At 38.8% G+C, this 19,743-nt stretch overlaps 2 protein-coding genes across 7 annotated transcripts in view; one reads left to right on the top strand and one right to left on the bottom strand.

Moving 5' to 3' along the window:
* PHKB (phosphorylase kinase regulatory subunit beta) overlaps positions 1-14,561 on the bottom strand; it is a 258,715-nt gene extending 244,154 nt beyond the window's left edge. For 2 of the 6 annotated variants that reach the window (XM_049620920.1, XM_049620912.1), the window contains exon 1: positions 14,399-14,561. In XM_049620920.1, coding sequence (XP_049476877.1) covers positions 14,399-14,474 — 76 coding nt within the window. In that variant the 5' untranslated portion in view covers positions 14,475-14,561. Of the gene's footprint in view, positions 1-12,135 lie in introns of all 6 variants that reach the window. The other 4 variants (XM_049620916.1, XM_049620915.1, XM_049620917.1 and 1 more) reach the window with 4 other exon arrangements.
* A 91-nt stretch (positions 14,562-14,652) lies between these two features.
* Positions 14,653-19,743, top strand: part of ITFG1 (integrin alpha FG-GAP repeat containing 1) — a 342,666-nt gene continuing 337,575 nt past the window's right edge. The window contains exons 1-2 of the mRNA XM_049620921.1: positions 14,653-14,992; positions 16,700-16,772. Coding sequence (XP_049476878.1) covers positions 14,785-14,992; positions 16,700-16,772 — 281 coding nt within the window. The 5' untranslated portion in view covers positions 14,653-14,784. The remainder of the gene's footprint in view (positions 14,993-16,699; positions 16,773-19,743) is intronic.

Below are 19,743 nucleotides of genomic sequence, written 5' to 3'. Positions count from 1 at the left end.
AGGTTTTTGGCTGTGTGTTACCATTTTCATTGGGTTCCATGTACTTTTTACTTTCCTCTTTAATTTCTTGGTTAGCCCATTCATTCTTTAGTAGGATGTTCCAAGTATGTTACCTTTCCAAATTTTTTCTTGTGGTTGATTTCGAATTTCATAGTGTTGTGGTCTGAAATTTGTGACCAAGCCCCAGTAAGTACCTCTCTTCCAAATTTTGTTTCAGATGCCACTGTTTTCCCCACCACCTAACGTCTGAAGGACTGCAGCTTTGACCTGTTCCGCCCCTCTGCGGTAGGGTCTCACCGAGCAATGGCCGAATGTCGGATACACCCAGGAAAGCTGGCTGGACCCTGCTGCTGCTGGTGCACCAAGACTGTGGCCAGGTGCCAGCCAGCCCCAGAAAAAGTTCGCGAGATAGTGTAAGCAGCAGCGTTTCAGGGATTATGTACAATCACAACACACATCTGGCACCAGGCTTCACCCTTAATCACCTTGTTCCAGCACCAGCGAATGCGGGCATTTCCTGGGGTCTACTGGGACCAGGGGTCCTCTACCAAATGTACTTCCAGCAGTGGAACTGCTTTTCCCCATGTGGTCCAAGAAGGTACCAGATCTCACACTGCTCCTGGGGATTCGCCCTTCCCACCAGTGCACCACCAACTATCGAGCTGTGGAGTTGCAGACTCTGCAATCCCCTTGTTTACAGGCTTAATGGAATTTAAACCCTCTTCTTTCTCCTTTCTCCCTTTTTAGTTTAGCCCTTGCGGCTGTTTCCAATTTTCCACTTTCTCTCTAGCTGCTCTTTGGGGAGGGGTACTTTTCCCGAATCACCAACCCCCCCCCCCCATCTCTGTCCTCTGTCTGCCCACAAAAGTGGCTCCCTGCCTGCAGCTGCTTCTTTCTCCCCAAGTTCACCTCTCCACGCCGGGTACCTGCTTAATTCTGTGGTTCAGGTTGTGCAGATTGTTGTGTTAATCCTCCAATCAGTGTTTTAGGTGTGCAGGATGGTTTAGTGTTGGTATGGATGTATTTCATGGATGCGAGACATACAAAAAACTTCCATGCTGTTCCGCCATGTTGGCTCCCCTCGGTTTCCCCTTGAGGTTTTAATTTGTATTGCTCTGATGTTGAGTGATATTGAGGATTTATTCATGTGTCTGCTAGCCATCTGGATGTCTTCTTTGGAAAAGTGTCTATTCATTTCTTTTGCCTATTTCTTCACTGGATTGTTTGTTTTTTGGGTGTTGAGTGTGATAAGTTCTCTATAGATCTTGGATACTAACCCTTTATTTGATATGTCATTTGCAAATATCTTCTCCCATTCCACTGGTTGTCTTTTAGTTTTGTTGACTGTTTTCTTTGCAGTGCAGAAGCTTTGTATTTTGATGAGGTCCCAATAGTTCATTCCCTTGCGTCTGGAGACATGTTGAGTAACAAGATACTGCAGCTGAGGTCAAAGAGGTTTTTGCCTGCTTTCTCCCTGAGGATTTTGATGGCTTCCCGTCTTAGGTTTAGCACAGAAATTGGTTGCATTTCTATACATCAATAATGAAGCAAGAGAAAGTGAAATCAAGGAGTTGATCCTATTTACAATTGCACCAAAACCCACAAAAGTAAATAGGAATAAACGTAACCAAAGAGGTGAAAAAACTATACACTGAAAACCATTAGAAAGCTTATGAAAGAAATTGAAGACATAAAAAAATGGAAAAATATTCCATGCTCCTGGATTGGAACAACAAATATTGTTAAAAGGTGAATACTACCCAAAGCACTCTACATATTCAATGCAATCCCTATCAAAATATATCAGCATTCTTCACAGAGCTAGAAAAAAACAATCCTAAAATTTTTATGGAACCAGAAAAGACCCTGAATAGCAAAAGCAATCCTGAGAAAGAAAACCAAAGCTGGAGGCATCACAATCCTGGACATCAAGATGTATTAAAAGCTGTAATCATGAAGACAGTATGGTACTGGCACAAAAACAGACACACAGATCAATGGAACAGAATAAAGAACCCACAAATGGACCCACAAAGGTTATGGCCAACTAATCTTTGACAAAGCAGGAAAGAATATCCAATGGAATAAAGACAGTCTCTTTAGCAAATGGTGTTTGGAAAACTGGACAACACGCAGTTGTATTTTGATTGATATTCCAATCAAAAGACACAAATATGAATGAATGGATTAAAACAAACAAACAAAAAAAACAAGACCCATCTATCAATATGACTTGTACAAGGGGTTAACCTCTGATGTAAGGACATACACAGACCAGAAGTGAAGGGATGGAACAAGATGTTTCATGCAAATGGAAAACAAAGAAAGCTGAGTGGTGCCTGGGTGGCTCAGTGAGTTAAGCGTCCAACTTCAGCTCAGGTCATGATCTCACAGCTTGTGGGTTCGAGCTCTGCATTGGGCTCTGTGCTGAATGACATTTCAGAGCCTGGGGCCTGATTTGGAGTCTGTATCTCCGTCTGTCTCTGCCCCTCCCCAGTTCGTGCTCCATCTTTACCTCAAAAATAAATAAACATTAAAAAAAAAAAAACAAAAACCAAAGCTGAGGCAGTTACACTTATATATGACAAAATACTTTATAACAAATCCATAATAAAAGATAAAGATGGGTATTACCTAATGTTAAGGCAATAAGACAATAAAACATTTGTAAATATCTATGCACCCAACATAGAAATACCTAAATATATAAAGCAGATGTTATCACACCTAAACCAAGAAATTGACAGCAATACAATATCAGGGAACATCAGCACCTCCACTTATATCAATGGACAGTTCCTCTAAATCACATGGGACATTTTCCAAAATAAATCATATGCTGGGTCACAAACACAAGGTTCAATAAATTAAAACTGTAATCATATCAAGCATGTTTTCTAAACATAATGATATGAAACAACTCCGTTACAAGAAGAAAACTAAAAAAAAATCACAAATATATGAAGATAAATAACACACTATAAAACAACAAATGGGTCAACACAGAAATCAAAGGAGAAATAAAAAAATACCTTGAACAAAATAAAAATGTAAATACAGCATGCTGAAGTCAAAAGAAGTTGCAAAAGCAGTTCTCAGTAAGAAGTTCATAATGATTAAGGCTTGCCTCAAAAAACAAGAAAAATCTCAATTAACAATCTAACTTTACACCTAAAGGAATTAGAAAAAGAACAAGCAAAGCCAAAGTTAGTAGAAGGAAGGTCGTAATTAAGAGCAGAAATAAATGAAATAAAGATTTAAAAAGACAATAGAAAAGACCAATGAAACTAAGAGCTGTTTCTTGGAAAAAATAAACAAAATTAACCAACTTTTAGCTAGACTCAATAAGGAAAAAAGAGGGCTCAAATAAAATCAGAAATGAAAGAAGTTACAACTGTTATCAGACAAATACAAAAGATTGTAAGAGACTATTACTAATTACATGGCTACAAATGGGATAACCTAGAAGAAATGGATAATTCCTAGAAACAAAATCTTCCAACATAGAATCATGAATAGAAAATGCAAATAGAACAATGACTACTATGGAGACTGAATCAATAACCAAAAACCTCCCAACAAACAAATGTCCAGGACCAGATGGCTTCACAGGTAAATTCTACCAAACGTTTAAAGAGTTAAAGAGTTAATACCTCTTCTTCTCAAACTATTCCAAAAAATAGAAGATGAAGGAAAACTTCCAAATTCATTCTGAGGCCAGCATTATCCTGATACGTACACCAGACAAAGACACTACAAAAAAACTACAGGCCAATATCTCTGACGAACATAGATATAAAAATCCTCAACAATTTCATGATGAAGTCACCTAACCAAATCTATACACCAAAATAGTCAAAACCTAACAGTGCTGACTACTTTGAAATCACTTAGCCATAGGATGTCCTGTTGTTCAAAACTTATTAAATACATTGTTTTTACTTAAAGAAAGAGAACATAGTAAGGCCACTACATTAAGACAACAAGGTCTATGGTCAAATTACACACATACATACACACACACACACACACACACACACACACGAGTTAGTTGGGGCTTGTGGTTCCATAGTGTAGTGGTTATGACGTCTGCTTTACACATACACGAGTTAGTTGAGACATGCCAAAATTTCATCATAACGTATCAGTAAATACATCAGTAAATACATCAGTAAATTGTAATATATCACAAAACATTAGTAAAGTATATAAAAACATTTAAAATCAAAGATCATAGTACATTTAGAGGTTTATTTCTTCACCTTAATTTCTGAAGAATTAGATACATTTGCACAATTGCTATTAGGTTACAGACAAAAATTCATGAAAGAAATATATTCAGAAGACAGAAAAGAAAAAAAAAAAGATGTGACTGAAATCCTTGTAAATCAAGAGCTGTTAAAAGTTCAGATGTAAATTACATAAACAATTAACTGTCCTATAAGCTGAAAACTTCTTGGAAAAAATAGTCCACTGATTACAACCACAGCAAGCCAAGGTCATATTTTTGACAAACTGATTTTTTATAACTATAAGCAACCATTGGATGTTTATGACCAAGCTTTAAAAATTAATGCGAACACATAAAGAAAAAGATTTTAAATACATAGAAAATTCTTCACTGATTCACGTTCAAAAGACTGAAATGCAAAAGGAACATCAGAAACACCTGATATGAGTATGTTTTCAAAACATACCAGGAAAGAACACATATATGATAAAATACAGTCCAAAACTCAACTGCCCAATTCTGAACCCTGTGCCTGTCCTTGTCAGAATACCTTCACAACTTTAGCAGTAAGACGCAGTCTACTATCCAAAAACTTCATGGCCATTCATCTCCATGAGTGGGACCTATGTATTTCTAAACATTCAGTCCTGAGCCATAAGACCTGAATCTTAAATGACCAAAAAGGAAGGCCATGGAAATGGTGTGAGGTTACTGATTTATTATTGCTTTATTAGCAAATACAACAATAAGCTTTTAAAATTTTTATATAACAAAGTAAAAACTAACGATGTGTATTTTGAAAGACAAGAACATATAAGACATACACCAGAACCTATAAAAATAGCCAATTTCAATTAAACACTTAGGATTCCCACTGTGGTTTATGGAAATCACTTAATATGCCATATCTGTGCACCTGTAAAAAGGAACTTCCTCAAGAAATTGGTGAAATATGAACTGGAAGGGAAGAAAGCTATGAAATCAAGAACTGAAAAATGAAGAATAATTCTTTTTAAAGGACTTAATATGTAGTCATATCATTGTTGGTAAAAAGTAACTAATAAAATCCATAGGAAAAAAAAGGAACAAAACAGAAAACAGGAACACTTTTTTTCATCTTTTAAAAACCACCTCCGGGGCGCCTGGGTGGCTCAGTCAGTTAAACATCCGACTTCGGCTCAGGTCATGATCTCACAGTTCTTGAATTCTAGCCCTGCATCCAGCTCTGTGCTGACAGCTCAGAGCCTGGAGCCTGCTTCGGATTCTGTGTCTCCCGCTCTCTCTCTCTCTCTCTGTCAGCAATAAACATTTTAAAAAACATTAAGAAACCACTGTAATCAAGGCATCCAAGGCCTAATGTGACAAAAATGAGAATAAGTGTGAATTTATTAAAAACAGAAAACTACAATGAACCATCAAAAAGTATTTACCAATTTTTCAAGACCACGTATATAACATACAATTTTCTGTTATTTGTTTTCTGCTCAAGAATTTGAAAATAAGCCCCCCTCCAAATACATAACAGACATCTCCTAACTGCGTTTAAGTGCTTACCAGTAAAGGGGCGCCTGGGTGGCTCAGTCAGTTAAGCGTCTGACTTCAGCTCAGGTCATGATCTCACGGTTCGTGGGTTTGAGTACCAGATCAGGCTCTACGCTGATATCTCAGAACCTGGAGCCTGCTTTGGATTTTGTATCTCCCTCTCTCTCTCTGCCCTTCCCTGCCTCACGCTCTGTCTCTCTCTCTCAAAAATTAATACACATTCAAAAACATTAAAAAGTAAATAAAAATAAAAGTCAGTCTGTTGAGTCAAAAATTATGTAATAAATGATAAATGGATTCTAATCAAGGGGGCCACATTTTCTGAATCTAGACTGATGACAGAGTCAATATATGTGTTTTCATGACCTAAAATGGACTGAGTGACCCACACACTTGGCACTGTGTCCTGTGCTAAGTGTCAAACAGAGATAGACATATAATACATGGTTTCTGCATCAGCTGCTCCCTACCTTTGCCCACTCTCCAATTTATTTTTTACTTAGTAGCCAGAGGATCTTCATAAAATGTTACTCAGTCTTATCACTGTATTACTTCAAATTTTCAATAGCTTTCCCTCTCATTTATAATAAAATCCAAGTATCTTCAAGGCTTCCAGTGCTCTGCCCATCCCAGCCATCTTCTCTCTCCTATTCCTGTCATTCACAATGCTTTGTCCTTTGGTCTTCTCAGTGCTCCTCAAATGTCCATCTCTATCAACCCCCAAGGTCCTAGCCTAGAACCCTCCTCACCCTAACTTCTTACTTGACTCCTATTTTCTCCTTCAGCTCAAATATCACTTCCATAGAAGCATTCACTAATGTCCCACATTAATGCTGCAAGAGATGAGGAGCTGGTAAGTGGTATAAAGCAAAGGAGTAATGGTTAATTCCTTATTTTAGAAAAATCATCCAGACAGGAACTTGTACAATGGACTGGCTAGAGGTGATATGAGGGAGATGACAGCTATAGGCAGCGAAGTTAAGTAGGAAACAACTATAAGAGTCTCAGAGAGAAACAGAGATCATAGTATATAAGAACACTAAAGTCATCTTTGGCTCTGCATAAAGTTCCATTGGGCTATGAGCTCTCTAAGACCACTATTATATATTACAAACTTCCTATGACATTAGAGAGACCCCATAAACATTAGTTAATTTGAAATGAGTGTGAGAACATCAGTGAACATAACCAAGATGCAAACAATAATCACTGTCATTCATTTATTGAACACTTAGGCACTATGCATAATGAAGAAGGGGAAGGCAGCGGTGGTGAGGAGCAGTGGCTCTGCCAGAGTTTGTACTTTATGAGTTTACATCTCTGCGTTTTGGTTTTTTTCAAGAGCTAGTATATATGTCAAAGGACTGTTGTGAGATTTAAATGTAAAGCACTGAAAAGAACACTGCTTGTCACATGTCAAGTACTTAATAAAAATTAGCTACTAATAAAAATTAGTCACCGCTGTCAACATCATAATCATTATTTTTATTATTAGTACCACTACTACAATCACCAAGTACTTCAGAGACATTTCATCTTCACAAAAGAACTTAGGAAGGATATACTATTATCTCTACTACACAATGAGGGAAAGTAGGTACAAAACCAGTTTGCACAGTTTTTAAGCATCATACTGGGATCTGAGCCTAGTACTATGAGTCTAAAGTTTATATATTAAACACATTATGACACTGTCTCTCAAAAGGGGCAGGAGGGACTCAGTGTGATAAGTAATATAATTTTCTAAGCCATATGATTTACTGAATATTTACTATGCTCTAAGAGTTCTTCTAGGCTCTGAAGCATGCAAGAGAAACAAAACAGGTTAAGTCTCTTCTCTCATGAGAAGGCAAGATAAGAGAAAAATATCAAACAGCGAGAAGTCCACCACAGAGATTCAGAATTAAGAGTGATGTGTCTGGGGGTCACTTAGATTAGATAGGCAGAAAAGGCCTTTCTAAGGAGATTTAAATTTAAGATGAGAACCTAAAAGACAATCAAAAGGGACAAGCACAAGGTACCAAACAAGAGGATAGAGAGCTTTCCAGACAGAGGAAATAGCTACTACAGAGAGTCTAAGTGAAACAAAATTGTGTCTTAAGCAAACAAAGCAAGTCAGCATGGCCAAACACCAGTGGGGGAGGAATGGAGTATTCCATGAGATGACAGAGGCAGGCAACAGCCAGGTGCCTTGGGGTCACTCAAGAGAAAGGAATGTGGATTTTATGCTTAAAGGTAATAAAGGATGATGGGAAAGTGACATGATCTGAATTATGTTTAAAAGAAGCTACTCACTGCTGGATGGAAAACAGATTGTAGTAAGACAAAAATGTGAATTCTTTCCAGGCTATCTCAGTAGTTTAGACCAGAGATGAAAGTGCTTTAACTAGAGAGGCAGGAATACAGCTGGAGAAAAATAGACAGATTCTGGTGTACATTTCAGGAGATGGAGTACAAAGGATTTACAAATGAACTGAATAAAAAAGATGAAGGAGAAAGGGTTAACCTCTGTATTATAATGGTTTAGTTTACTGAGGTGACGAAAATTAGGGGAGGTACATGTTTGGGGTAGGAACAGGAGTTAGAAATAAGAGTACAGTTTTAGCCAGGTTTCATTTGAGATCCCCATCATATACCCATCTGGAAATGTTCAGGAGGCACCTGGATCAGAATCAGGAATCCTGGAAGTTCCTCTTATCCTTTCTCTTGCTTCATAGAAGACTGAAGATACAGAAAACATCAAGAGGAACATAGATTTTAGAATGTGAGTATAATGTGAGTATTCTGTAACAATCTACAACAGTGAGACAAGACCTTGTACTCCTCATGAAACTATTTCACTTATAGAAAATAAAGCATCATCTCTGCTGAGGATAATAATACAGAAAGAAAGTAAGCTTTAAGGTCAATGAGATTCATGCCAAGAGAGTTAACCCATATCATGTGGCCTCTATTTCTAAAATCTTACAAGATTATAGGGCAGGACCTACTAAGAAGAGATCGGAGCTCCCAGCAGGATAAAATTTATAAGTGTTTCTGAAAATTCCATCCTATCTGAAGGGAATCCATTGCATACCCAATACAAGACAAAAGTAAACCCTAACTGTACATAAAATAATGACTTCTCCCTGCTATCAGACAGGAGTTTCCATGGAAACTATCTCAAAGAATTTCCTTAGATTTGTGATTACTGACAAAAACAAAATAGGCTTGGAGTCAAATGAGAACTAGATTCTGGGTAATCTGATTCAAGCTAATTGTCTTTTAGTGTGACAAGTTTTCTTAATCAAATGGCTACTTAGAGGGTAGATATCAAAATGAGAGAAACAGACAAGCAACCTTATCTGTTTTTGTGTAAGTCTTACTCTTAAATAGCTATCAGCAATATTGTAAAAGACCGTGTTAGGAAAGATAAGAACTAAAATTTATTGAGCAGCTATTAAATATCAAGTGTTTTGCACAATAATCCTTCCAGGCAAGTTTTATTACCCTTAAGTTTTATAGAGGAAGAAGCCAGTTCTCAAAGATGTAGAGTAACTTGCTCAAGATCAAACAGATAGTAAGCAACAGAGCCAGGAGGAGATTCAGGTTTAGCTGAACACAAAACATGTACACTTGCCTTGGGCTTTTTTAAAACGGTCTAAAACCCACAATGGTCCAGGAGCCCAAGCCTATGGTCTCTTTAAGCTATAAGAATATTACTGATTAACTACTGAATTAGGCTGAAAACAAGGCTATAATGTATAAAAAGAAGAGACATGTAAAATAAAGAAAGAGACATATAAAAACCAAAAGAACCAAAAAAGAAATAAGTAAAGGAAAAAAGTAAAGTCATGCTGATAAACTCACTTAGATGTTAATAAATTTAGGGAGCCAAGATAGAGTTGTGATACTTCATTTTAAGGAGTAACTTTTAAAATTATCATTTAAGAATAAAAGTAAAAATGCCAAGACATTTCTTAGCTCATAACAATTACCTCAAATAATTTAACTGCAATACCAAAGTGACTGCTATTGCTGCCTAACTCTGTCAACCTAACATATTGTGTAACTGTAGTAGTCACATGGAAAATGAAAGCAATCTGAGGTACTGCATGCTACACTCCTTCCCTAATTAGTTAATTATTTTCATTATGGAATTTGCCTATAAATTCATTGTCTTGTACATTTTACTCCAAGGTTCTTTAGATTCTTTAAAGAGAAACCTGGACCTCCACATTATCTCTTTGGATTTAAGCAGTCAAAACAAAAGAAATTCAACCAAAGCACACACTGACACATCAGCAGTCAGAGCACTACTTAACAAGCATGCACACACATAAACGCAGGATACACACTAAATTCAGTGAAGAGTAGAAACAAAGACAAAATAGTAGAAATAAATCCAAGAGGAATAAAGAGGGTTACAATGCATAAAACAATCTAGGTAACACCAGAAGTTAATTTTCCAAAATCAAGGTACTAGCTTCCATTTTTGCTAACACTGAATAGTGTCTAGCCAAAAGTACCAGGGAAAAGCTCCGCTGTCAACTGAGAACATACTTTTAAATAACTGTTAAATGAAATTATTCCTTAAAACACTCTCCTACAATAGTAATGTCCAAAGAACCATAATAGAAGAAAACAAATCAATTCCAATGCAATATTTCTCAATTAGTAAATAAACTATAAATGCAAACCACTCTAAGTATTTATTTTAACAGATGAAAGATTTAAGGATTTTTTTAGAGCCATTACTACCATTACTAAGTTTTGGTTAGGGGGACCCCCCCCCCAAAAAAAAAGCTGTAAATGTTGAAAGTAATTTATAAGAAATCAGTTCTTTAAATGGCTTAAACTATGAAGTTTAGTATATTTCTATTTTGTTTCTTGGTGCATTCTATTTCAATTTAATAATATGGTACTGGAAACGCTTCTTGTGTATGCCTTCAAACACTCAATATAATGTTAAAGTACAGTTCTTAGGTTTTGAAATTTTCAGAACTGTTGATGCATAAAAGCATATCTTTAGTATTCTGTTTCCCTATAACTGCTGAATGACTTTGCTAAGTGCTGGAAACCCACCAAGCCCTTATTAGGAAAGCCTAGATAGAAAAAGAGTCCAGTGCTTAAAATACAGAAAACACAGTCCAAACATATATGTCCTCTTATTCTTAGTTCAAAGATTAAATCAGTAATCAACTGGCAATGTTACATATACCATTTTGTTATTTAGCAGATGACAACTGAAGATAAGGGTCATTTTTGGGCCTTAATAAAAGCTTTCCTTTATATCTGATTGTGATTCTTCTTTAAGCTCCTTCCTTTTTCATGATTTTCCTCCTCAATCTTGCCAAAACAGGATTTAAAATCTAAATGGAAATAAAAGGGGAACCACTGTCAGGATTTAGGCAGGCTCATCTCACATTTACCTGTTAATGAGTCCTGAGGCTCTGCTTAAGGCATATTTGAGACAAAAACCAGCCTCTTGACATTAGGCTTCTGCAGAGTGTTCCCTTAATGAACAGGTTTTAAATGGCCAAAATGAAACACAACCTACAGAAAAAAGCCCTAAAGACTTTAGTTGTGATTTTAGCTCTATGGCCATTAAACAAAGGCCTTTTTTTCCTCTGTAAAGGTAGACTAGATACATCAAAAGACCTGAGTTCCTAATGGGAATACAAAGGTGGTCTCTCTTGGATGCATGAACTTCCTTGAAATTGTTTTCAAAATCCTGGGCACTCATCAGGGGAGCAATCAGCTTTCATCAAGCTTGCTAAGGGTCTCATCAACATGACGGTCCATGTTAGTCTAAGAGCCATTGTGCAAATGCCTCCTCCAGCCCTTATACCAAAAAGCCATGGGCTGGAAGGCAGAGCAATGGCCTTGAAACATGATAGTCTGGAGACCTGGGGCAAATTGCTTCACCTTTGTGAGCTTCCATTTCTTGTCTATGAAATTGTATGTAAAAATACCTCTTTCACAAGGAGTTGATAAAGAGTAAATAATTGTAACCCTTACCAAAAACTGCTGATTTATAAAAGTTATCTCCATTATGCAATAAGACAATAATCACTGAAGAACCTTTTTAAGTACCCATTTTACAATTGAGTGTCCCAGTTACTGAGGAACTAACCCTGGTCAAACAGAGCTGATGTAAAGACAGGTTTCCAGTCTGCACTTCTCATGCCCTACACAACTCCACTACAGGCCACATTCAACACACAGTACAAACCTGAGCCTAATAACAGCAGAATTGGTACTCGGGCTTGGGACCACCAAAGAGGAAATAAAACTGAAATGACATTATGTGGTGACATCAACCTTCAGAATCAAAGATATCTAAAATTACCAAGTGACCCTTTTGGGGTCTACACACTTACCAGACCTTAAGAAAGCGGGTGGAGAAGAGACGATGGCATCAGGTGAGTTGGCCATTTCAAATTGTTGACTCTAATCATAAGCGTCGCAGGCTAAACTAGAGCAATTTTCAAAACTGTTTAGTGAAGGTTAGAAGCAATCAGCGTTAGATTAATTGAAAGCAGTGTGAGCAGTTATTAACATGATGCAGTGTGCAACAAAGGCAATAATTGAGGTTCATTTTAATTTTATTTTCTTTTTAATGACTTGAAAATTTGATTTTCTTTGCTTTGATAAATTACATTTGCTTATATGGATGAGGCAGGAAATACATAATATCCACTTATTAACATTACATAAGAGTGGCATCCTCTATTGAACAGTGCAGTGATTATGCTACTATGTAACAATGCTCAGAACTTTGCAGTGACATCTATATCAGAGCCAGGTTAGCCCAAGTTTCAAACTAGGCTGAGTTTATATATTCTTCTAAAAGTAACAAACAGAATCAGATTGGTTGTTTTCAATGACATAGGAAGTCAAGGATTCATTCAAGAAACCATATAGTCAATACCTTACAGAGTTAGAACCAGAAACCTCAATGAATTTGAATGACTTCAAATAGTATCTATCTCTTACTACAATGATATAAACAATATAGGAACATCCAACATTTATACTATGCATTTAACTACTTTGCACATGAAACTGGACTTAAGTGACTGCATTCAACAAAAGTTAAATAAAATTTGAGTTTTTTTCTCACTTAAGAAAGAGAAGGTAGGTTTTCAAAGCTCACTGTTATGACATGCAATTCAGAGAAAATAAAAACTGGAAAAGAAAATAAATCCTATATGCTTATTAAGAGGAAAGAGAAATGCTGTAAAATAGATGTGGAGGGCAGAGCTCAGTTCCCTGTTAAGAAAACTCAGGTTACTCTCTTTGACCAGATATTATCAATCCAATTCCCTTTATAGCCCAAATAAACAATTGTTAGCAATCAATACTTCAATATGACACAAAAATTTTAAGTGTGAAACACAAATATAAACTATACCAACTATATTTACTCTTAAATGTACTAAGGAGTGTTAAAAAATTCTCTCATACTTCTGTGGTAGTTTTGCTATAATCTAAGTAAATAAGCGCAGAACTTTATAAATAAAGTTTAAAAACATAATGGATATTAGCAACAAAGATTGGATGAATTTCTCCTGTATTATTTATGAAATTAGATACTTTATTCAAATTTAAAAAAGGAAAACTACACAAGGGACAACCAAGAACTTCATAAATTGGGTAAAACCCCAAACATAATGGGGGCATATTAGCTGAGGAAAAAAAAACCCTCTAGGGATAGATGCAAATACAGACTTAGTTTTCTAGGGCTATGCCTTTCCTTAACAGTAGCATCTTTCAACACTGACAAATAGTAATATCAATCCTTTAAAAGGGAAGATTAAATGAACACTTGTCATCCCACCATCTTTTGTTTTGTAAGCACACTTTTAGCTCAAGATTACATACAGCCAGCCAGAAACGAGGGAAGTTTCAATCCTGTCTCTCAGAGGACTGATGGGCCCTAAGTGCTAACTTCAAAGACGTGACTTTGCAATTTGAACAAGTCAGTTCAGGACACTTCCAACTGTAGTAACTGCCTGCGCAGCGTCTTCTGACCTCGGTGGCTTTGGATTTGGGAGGCACAGCTGGGAACTTTGTGTCCTGAGGCCACTTGCCCAGGGAAGGAACCCGCTAGAGCCCTTAAGCACGCTCAACGTGACCCCCTTCATAGCCTAAGGCCCTGTCTCCACTCAATTTCTGCCACATAGTAATCGGCTAGGGCTCAGAACTTGTGAAGAACATAAAAGGGAGATATGAAATAAAGCAAAACTTTTTTGCTGGCAGTTTTCTAGGACCAGATCATAATCACATCTAAGAATGAAGCTATTTGATTTTTGAGGGACGACCCGCTGTCTTTCCCAGGAACCTGGCAGCCGCCTGATTTCTAAAGAGTAAAACTCCAGCTTTGGTGGACACCACCACCTAATTTCTGAGCGAACACACACGAAATAGCGTTGGGGAAAAACACATGTAGTCGGGGGCACCACCAATTTGGGAGGTGGGGGTAAACATGAAGAGGAAGGCCGGGACCGCAGTCTGCTTTCTAAGGGGAAACACGCGGGCACAGGTTCAACTCCAGGACCCCGACCAGCCTCCCGCCCAAGGCGCTTGAGGGGGAGCACCACCCTGGTGCAGGGGAGGGGGTGTCTCCCCAGCCAGCCAAACCTGAGCGCTTGGCCCGGGCTCTTCGCTCCAACACCTTCCAGTTCCCTTCAGCCATGAGCCCCGCCGCCCCCACCATCTCTCTCAGGCCGCAGCCTTTGCCACCGCCCCAAACGCCGACTGTCAGCTCCGCCCGGCCGGCCCCGCCCCCACGCACGACACTGTCGGGAGGCGCGCCGGCCGGAAGTGAACGCAGGGGCGATTTTCGACCCAGCTTCACGGCCTCCCAAGAGTCAGAGGTGTAGTTCTAAGGGAAAGTGAGAGGGGAGCCGGTGGCGGCTCGTACGGGCGGGGCGGCTGTGCGCTTTCTCTCTTGGTCGGCAGCACGGTGCTTTCCGGCTGCCGTCAAGCGCGGCACTGGGCCGGCGGGCGGGGGCCGAGGGGCTGCCATGGCGGCGGCGGGCCGGCTGCCGAGCTCCTGGGCGCTGCTGGCGCTGCTGCTTGGGGGGCTCGCACTGCTGGGAGTCGGGCCGGTCCCGGCGCGGGCGCTGCACAACGTCACAGCCGAGCTCTTTGGGGTCGAGGCCTGGGGCACCCTGGCGGCCTTCGGAGACCTCAACTCCGACAAGCAGACGGACCTCTTCGTGCTGCGGGAAAGTCAGTGCTTGCCCGGCCCTCCCTCTGTCCGCTGTCCCTGTGCCCCTCCCGGTGTACCCCACACCCTTAGCCCGGATGGCCACTCTTCCTGCATTTCCCAACCCTTCTCTCCCGACCCTGTCTCTCCCTTTATCTCCAGCATCCTTTGCAGTTTGCCCGTTCTCTCCATGTTTTCCAGCCCCTTGTCCTGGCCTGACCACCCCACAGTTTTATTTACCCACATAAGTCCTGGAAACACCCCAGTTTTTTTTTTTTCCTGAGAAGCCGTAGGCCTTCACCCACGTACCCCCTCCTCCGCATGGAATCACCTGCCTTTCAAAGTCCTTCCTGATTCCCAGGAGTCTTTGTAGCTTGCCTCTGCGTTCCCTCCTAAAGTCCTTTCGTTCCTTCCTGCTTTACTTCTTCAATTCTCCTTCCCCTTTCATAAACTGGAAAAGATGCAACTTGACAGTGTCTTCTCATAGGGGACTTTTACCTACCTCATTTGCCTTATTCACCTGCCCCTCCTCTTTTTCATGGTCCCAGCTTTCTTTGAACCTACTCCCCACTCCCCAACGCCCTAAACACTCCACAGCTCACACAAGCATTTTGCAGGGGCCACTGATAAACTCAGTGTCTCCTTGGGAAAAGATTTTCAAACTGTAGATTCTTCTCCCTCCTGAGCTGTCTAGTCTTTCATATGCACCTGACCTTTTCCTCACTTTGGTCACCACCGTTGTCTTCCAAATCTCTGCTTTCCTTGTCAACTCGAGGTTCTTAGGAGTTCTTTGCTTTAACTAAACATCACTAAACAAACTTTACTGTAAATTTTGATGCTGACCACGGGTATTAGAGGGTCTTAGCATTCTTTTGAGTACCCACAAAACTGGGTAGGTCAAGGCCATGAAGGAAGGAGGTGAAGCGGGTTTATACAGAACTCAACTAACAGGATCTTGGCTTAGGTTTCTTGGGCTCTTGCCACGATACCAGAACCCCCTGGGGACCCTGTATATTTTTCCTGTCTTTGTATGACTATGTATCTGTTGCAAGAAAGGTGCACACTATCAAACCCCTAGCTACTCCATCCAAACTGGATGCAGAGACTCTCCTCTTAACGTTAAAGATGGCTTGGGTTTAATTAAACCATTTCAAAAGTCTGTTCAATGAGTCCTCCTGAATGTATCCAATGAGTTCCAAAGATGCACCATCCTAGGGAATGGTTCCATAGGAGCCACAAGAGGAGGGTCTTGGAGGATACATCTTTTTCTTCTTAAGTATGTAGTCATGTCCTTGTTACTAGTCAGATACCTACAGTAGGAGTTCCTGTGTCCTTGGTGTGATGCATCTGCGTGATGAACTAAACAGCTTATAAGGGGTCATGTTCTTGGGGAAACAAGGCTTGACATATACTATAATTAAAAGGTATGTTCTTTACATGGTTAAGTCAACTGATCTGATTCCTGGCAAAAAGCCATTGGTTTCAGTTTGTTTTGACCAACTGTTCATCCTTCCTATTTCTCTGCTACTTTTTTAACATTGAATTTGTGATATACTATTAGGTATCTCCATTCCATTAGACATGTAGGACTCACCTTGAAAGGGCATAGTAACTAGAGTAAAATGAAAATGTTATTGTTAAGAACAGCACCCAGAAAAGCTTTTTGTAACTACTGATTGGAGGTGTTACCTAGAAACTTTTCTCTAATATCATGTATTCGCTTCTTTTAGGAAATGATTTAATCGTCTTTTTGGCAGACCAGAATGCACCCTATTTTAAACCCAAAGTAAAAATATCCTTGAAGTAAGTACAAATGTATCTGTTCCTATAAAAAACAATCATTACTGTAATGATTGATATGTAATAGCTAGTTGGGTTGTCTTTGAAATCAATTTTATTTAACTGTGTTGACACAAAACCACTAGTTATGAGGTGTGAGTAGCAAGTAATTAGTTAGGAAAAATAGTGAATATACCAAAGTTTAAAAGCCATTTACTTTTGAAAACAAATTAATAAATTTGAGTAGATCACATCTGTTCCTGCATAAACACCCTTCATTCTCTAGCAATATAGTACCCCTTCATGAATGTGTTGGGGATTGTCCCTCATCCTGAGTGTGCCGGTGGGAACACAGGCTTGTCAGGTCAACTATGTATTGAGGGTGAGAGGGGGGCTTCATTTGCACTGGGGAAGAGGTGTTCTAATTTCTTTTTGTTTGTTGACTTGTAGGTGATGAGTTTTTTAAGGTTTATTTTGAAGGAATTTAAATCAAGCAGAAGTCTTTAAATGTTCAAATAATAGTTCTTTCATTTATATGACTGGCATTGCCTGAAACTCAGTGATCTTCAGTAGTGAGCCAGCACAGTTTTGAAACATAGAAGCAAGGATTGATTGCTGGATGGTTCAAGGAAGAAGAAATGAGTTAGTGCATACTAAGGTGGAAGCTTCCAGAAAGTTACAAAATTTCAGTGAACTTCAGTACAATTTAGGTAAGGGCTTTCAAGTTTGGCGACACAGCATTAACAAGATGGCAGTAAGCATATTGTGAAGAGGAGGTGGAAAGATTTACCTAACAGAAGTGTAGGGTGTACTTTGGAGAGTTTTGGACCAAGAAGATGAGATTAGGGCAGACTAGGAACCTTCATAAATATCAGAAAGAGTTTGAACCCAATCCCATGAGAAGTGGAGAATGATAGGTTGTTGTTTAAAGGAGAGATGAAAAAACAACAGTATTTTAAGTTTATTTACTTGTTAACCATATGCAGGATGAATTGGTTTACAGAAAGATCAGAGGTTACTTAGGAAATGGTTTAAAAAAAATTTAAATTCCTTTGTGGGTTAATAACTGCCCAGAGTCTACAATATTTAAACTCACACTTATGTTTTAAAAAATGGCCTTAAGTTAGAACATTGAAAGGAAAGTTTTAAATGGACAAACAGAAACTTACCCTAGTGAGAAATTTTCCTACGTACTGGATATCAGCATGCTTGGAGTGGGAACAGAAAGATAAATATTATATACAAGAAATGACTTGCTTACAAATGATTTTTCTTGGAAAGAAATGTTTGAACTACAAAGGACTAGGGTTCCACTAAGTTAAAAAAAAAAAATCCCAATTCATTTCATCTTCTTGATTAACAAATGCAGTGTTGTTTTCTATACTATTACAATTTAGAAACTTGTTTTTATTTTATTTATTTAGAATATCTTTCAAAGCATATGGGGCTTCTGGGTGGCTCAGTCAGTTAAGCATCCGATTCTTTGTTTCAGCTCAGGTCATAATCTCACGGGTTCACGGGTTCAAGCCCCGCTTTGGGCTCGGTGCTGACAGCACAGAGCCTGCATGGGATTCTCTCCTTCTCACTCCCTGCCCCTCCCCCCTCAAAAAAACCCCAAAAACCTAAAAGAATATTTTTCAAAGTATAAATAACTCTCCTTCATTCTTTACTTCCCCCGCTCCCTTGTTCCTTTCTCAGATGCAACCACTTTTAAAAACTTAAGCTATTTTTTTCTGGTGCTTATTTCCGTATTTTAAAATAAGCTTTTACACTGTAATCTCTTTAGTAATTATCTTTATCTCTTGGATTTTTGTTAGCATAGATGAGGGTTTACCATCTTTAAATTATATCATCTCAATTATCATTATATCATATTTTTAGTTAAATCAATAAACATTGTTTACATTTTGACCATGTAGATTCTGTGCACTTCAGAACCAAGAAGCATACAGTATTTCATTTTTTTTTAATTTTTTTTAATGTTTATTTATTTTTGAGAGAGAGAGAGAGCGCATGAGCAGGGGAGGTGTAGACAGAGAGAGGGAGACACAGAATCCGAAGCAGGCTCCAGGCTCTGAGCTGTCAGCACAGAGCCCAACGTGCTCGAACTCAGAGACCACAAGATCATGACCCAAGTCAAAGTCAGACGCCCAACCAGCTGAGCCACCCAGGCACCCCCGTATTTCATTTCTGTAGCGTTTTTCCTCCTGCTGTAAATGGTTGCTTTTTAAAATCAATTGCAGGGGCGCCTGGTGGCTCAGTTGGTCGAGCTTCCGACTCTTGATTTCAGCTCAGCTCATTATCTCACTCTTCATGGGATGGAGGCCTGAGTTGGGCTGCATGCTGACGGGAGGAGCCTGCTTAGGCTTCTCTCTCTCCTTTTCTTTCTGCCCCTCTCCCGCTCATGTGCACACTCACACTCCTTTTTTCTCCCTCTCAAAATAAATAAACTTGAAAACAATCAATTGCATAGTTTTCTGTGTACATATCCTTAATTTCTTGGTAGATGTTGCATATTGGCCAAATATCTATTGTACATTTTGTTTTCCCCTTTGAGTCCTATACACTTCTGCCTAATCAGTTCATTTTTAAGCCTTCTGCAAGGTTAGTATTTGGAGACTTTCCCTTTGCTGTTCTTTGTTGGATCCCTCTTTCTTGGATCCTGTGCCATTTTATTCTTAGCTTCTTCATTTACTTCCCTGGAATGCATCCTTTAGGAAATTCCTGAGATAGAATGTATGGTATGTTCAATGTCCCCCAATTTTTTTACTCTTAATAATTTCATTGGCCTATAGTCTTCTAGCTTCATGGGTTGCTATTTTAAAATCCATTGCTTTTCTTTCTTCTAATCCTTCTAATGTGACTTGTTTTATTTTTAATTTTGGAAGCTATTAGGGTCTCTCTATCCCTTTTGTTTTGGTATTTCATGATGTTGTACCTTGATATAGAATATTTTTTATTTATTATACTGGGTATTAAGTGGATCCCTTCAAAC

This window comes from Panthera uncia (genome assembly GCF_023721935.1).
Source record: "Panthera uncia isolate 11264 chromosome E2 unlocalized genomic scaffold, Puncia_PCG_1.0 HiC_scaffold_19, whole genome shotgun sequence".
Classification (NCBI taxonomy): Eukaryota; Metazoa; Chordata; class Mammalia; order Carnivora; family Felidae; genus Panthera; species Panthera uncia.
Note: the sequence above shows the minus strand (reverse complement) of the source record. Positions and strands in the feature narration are given on the sequence as shown.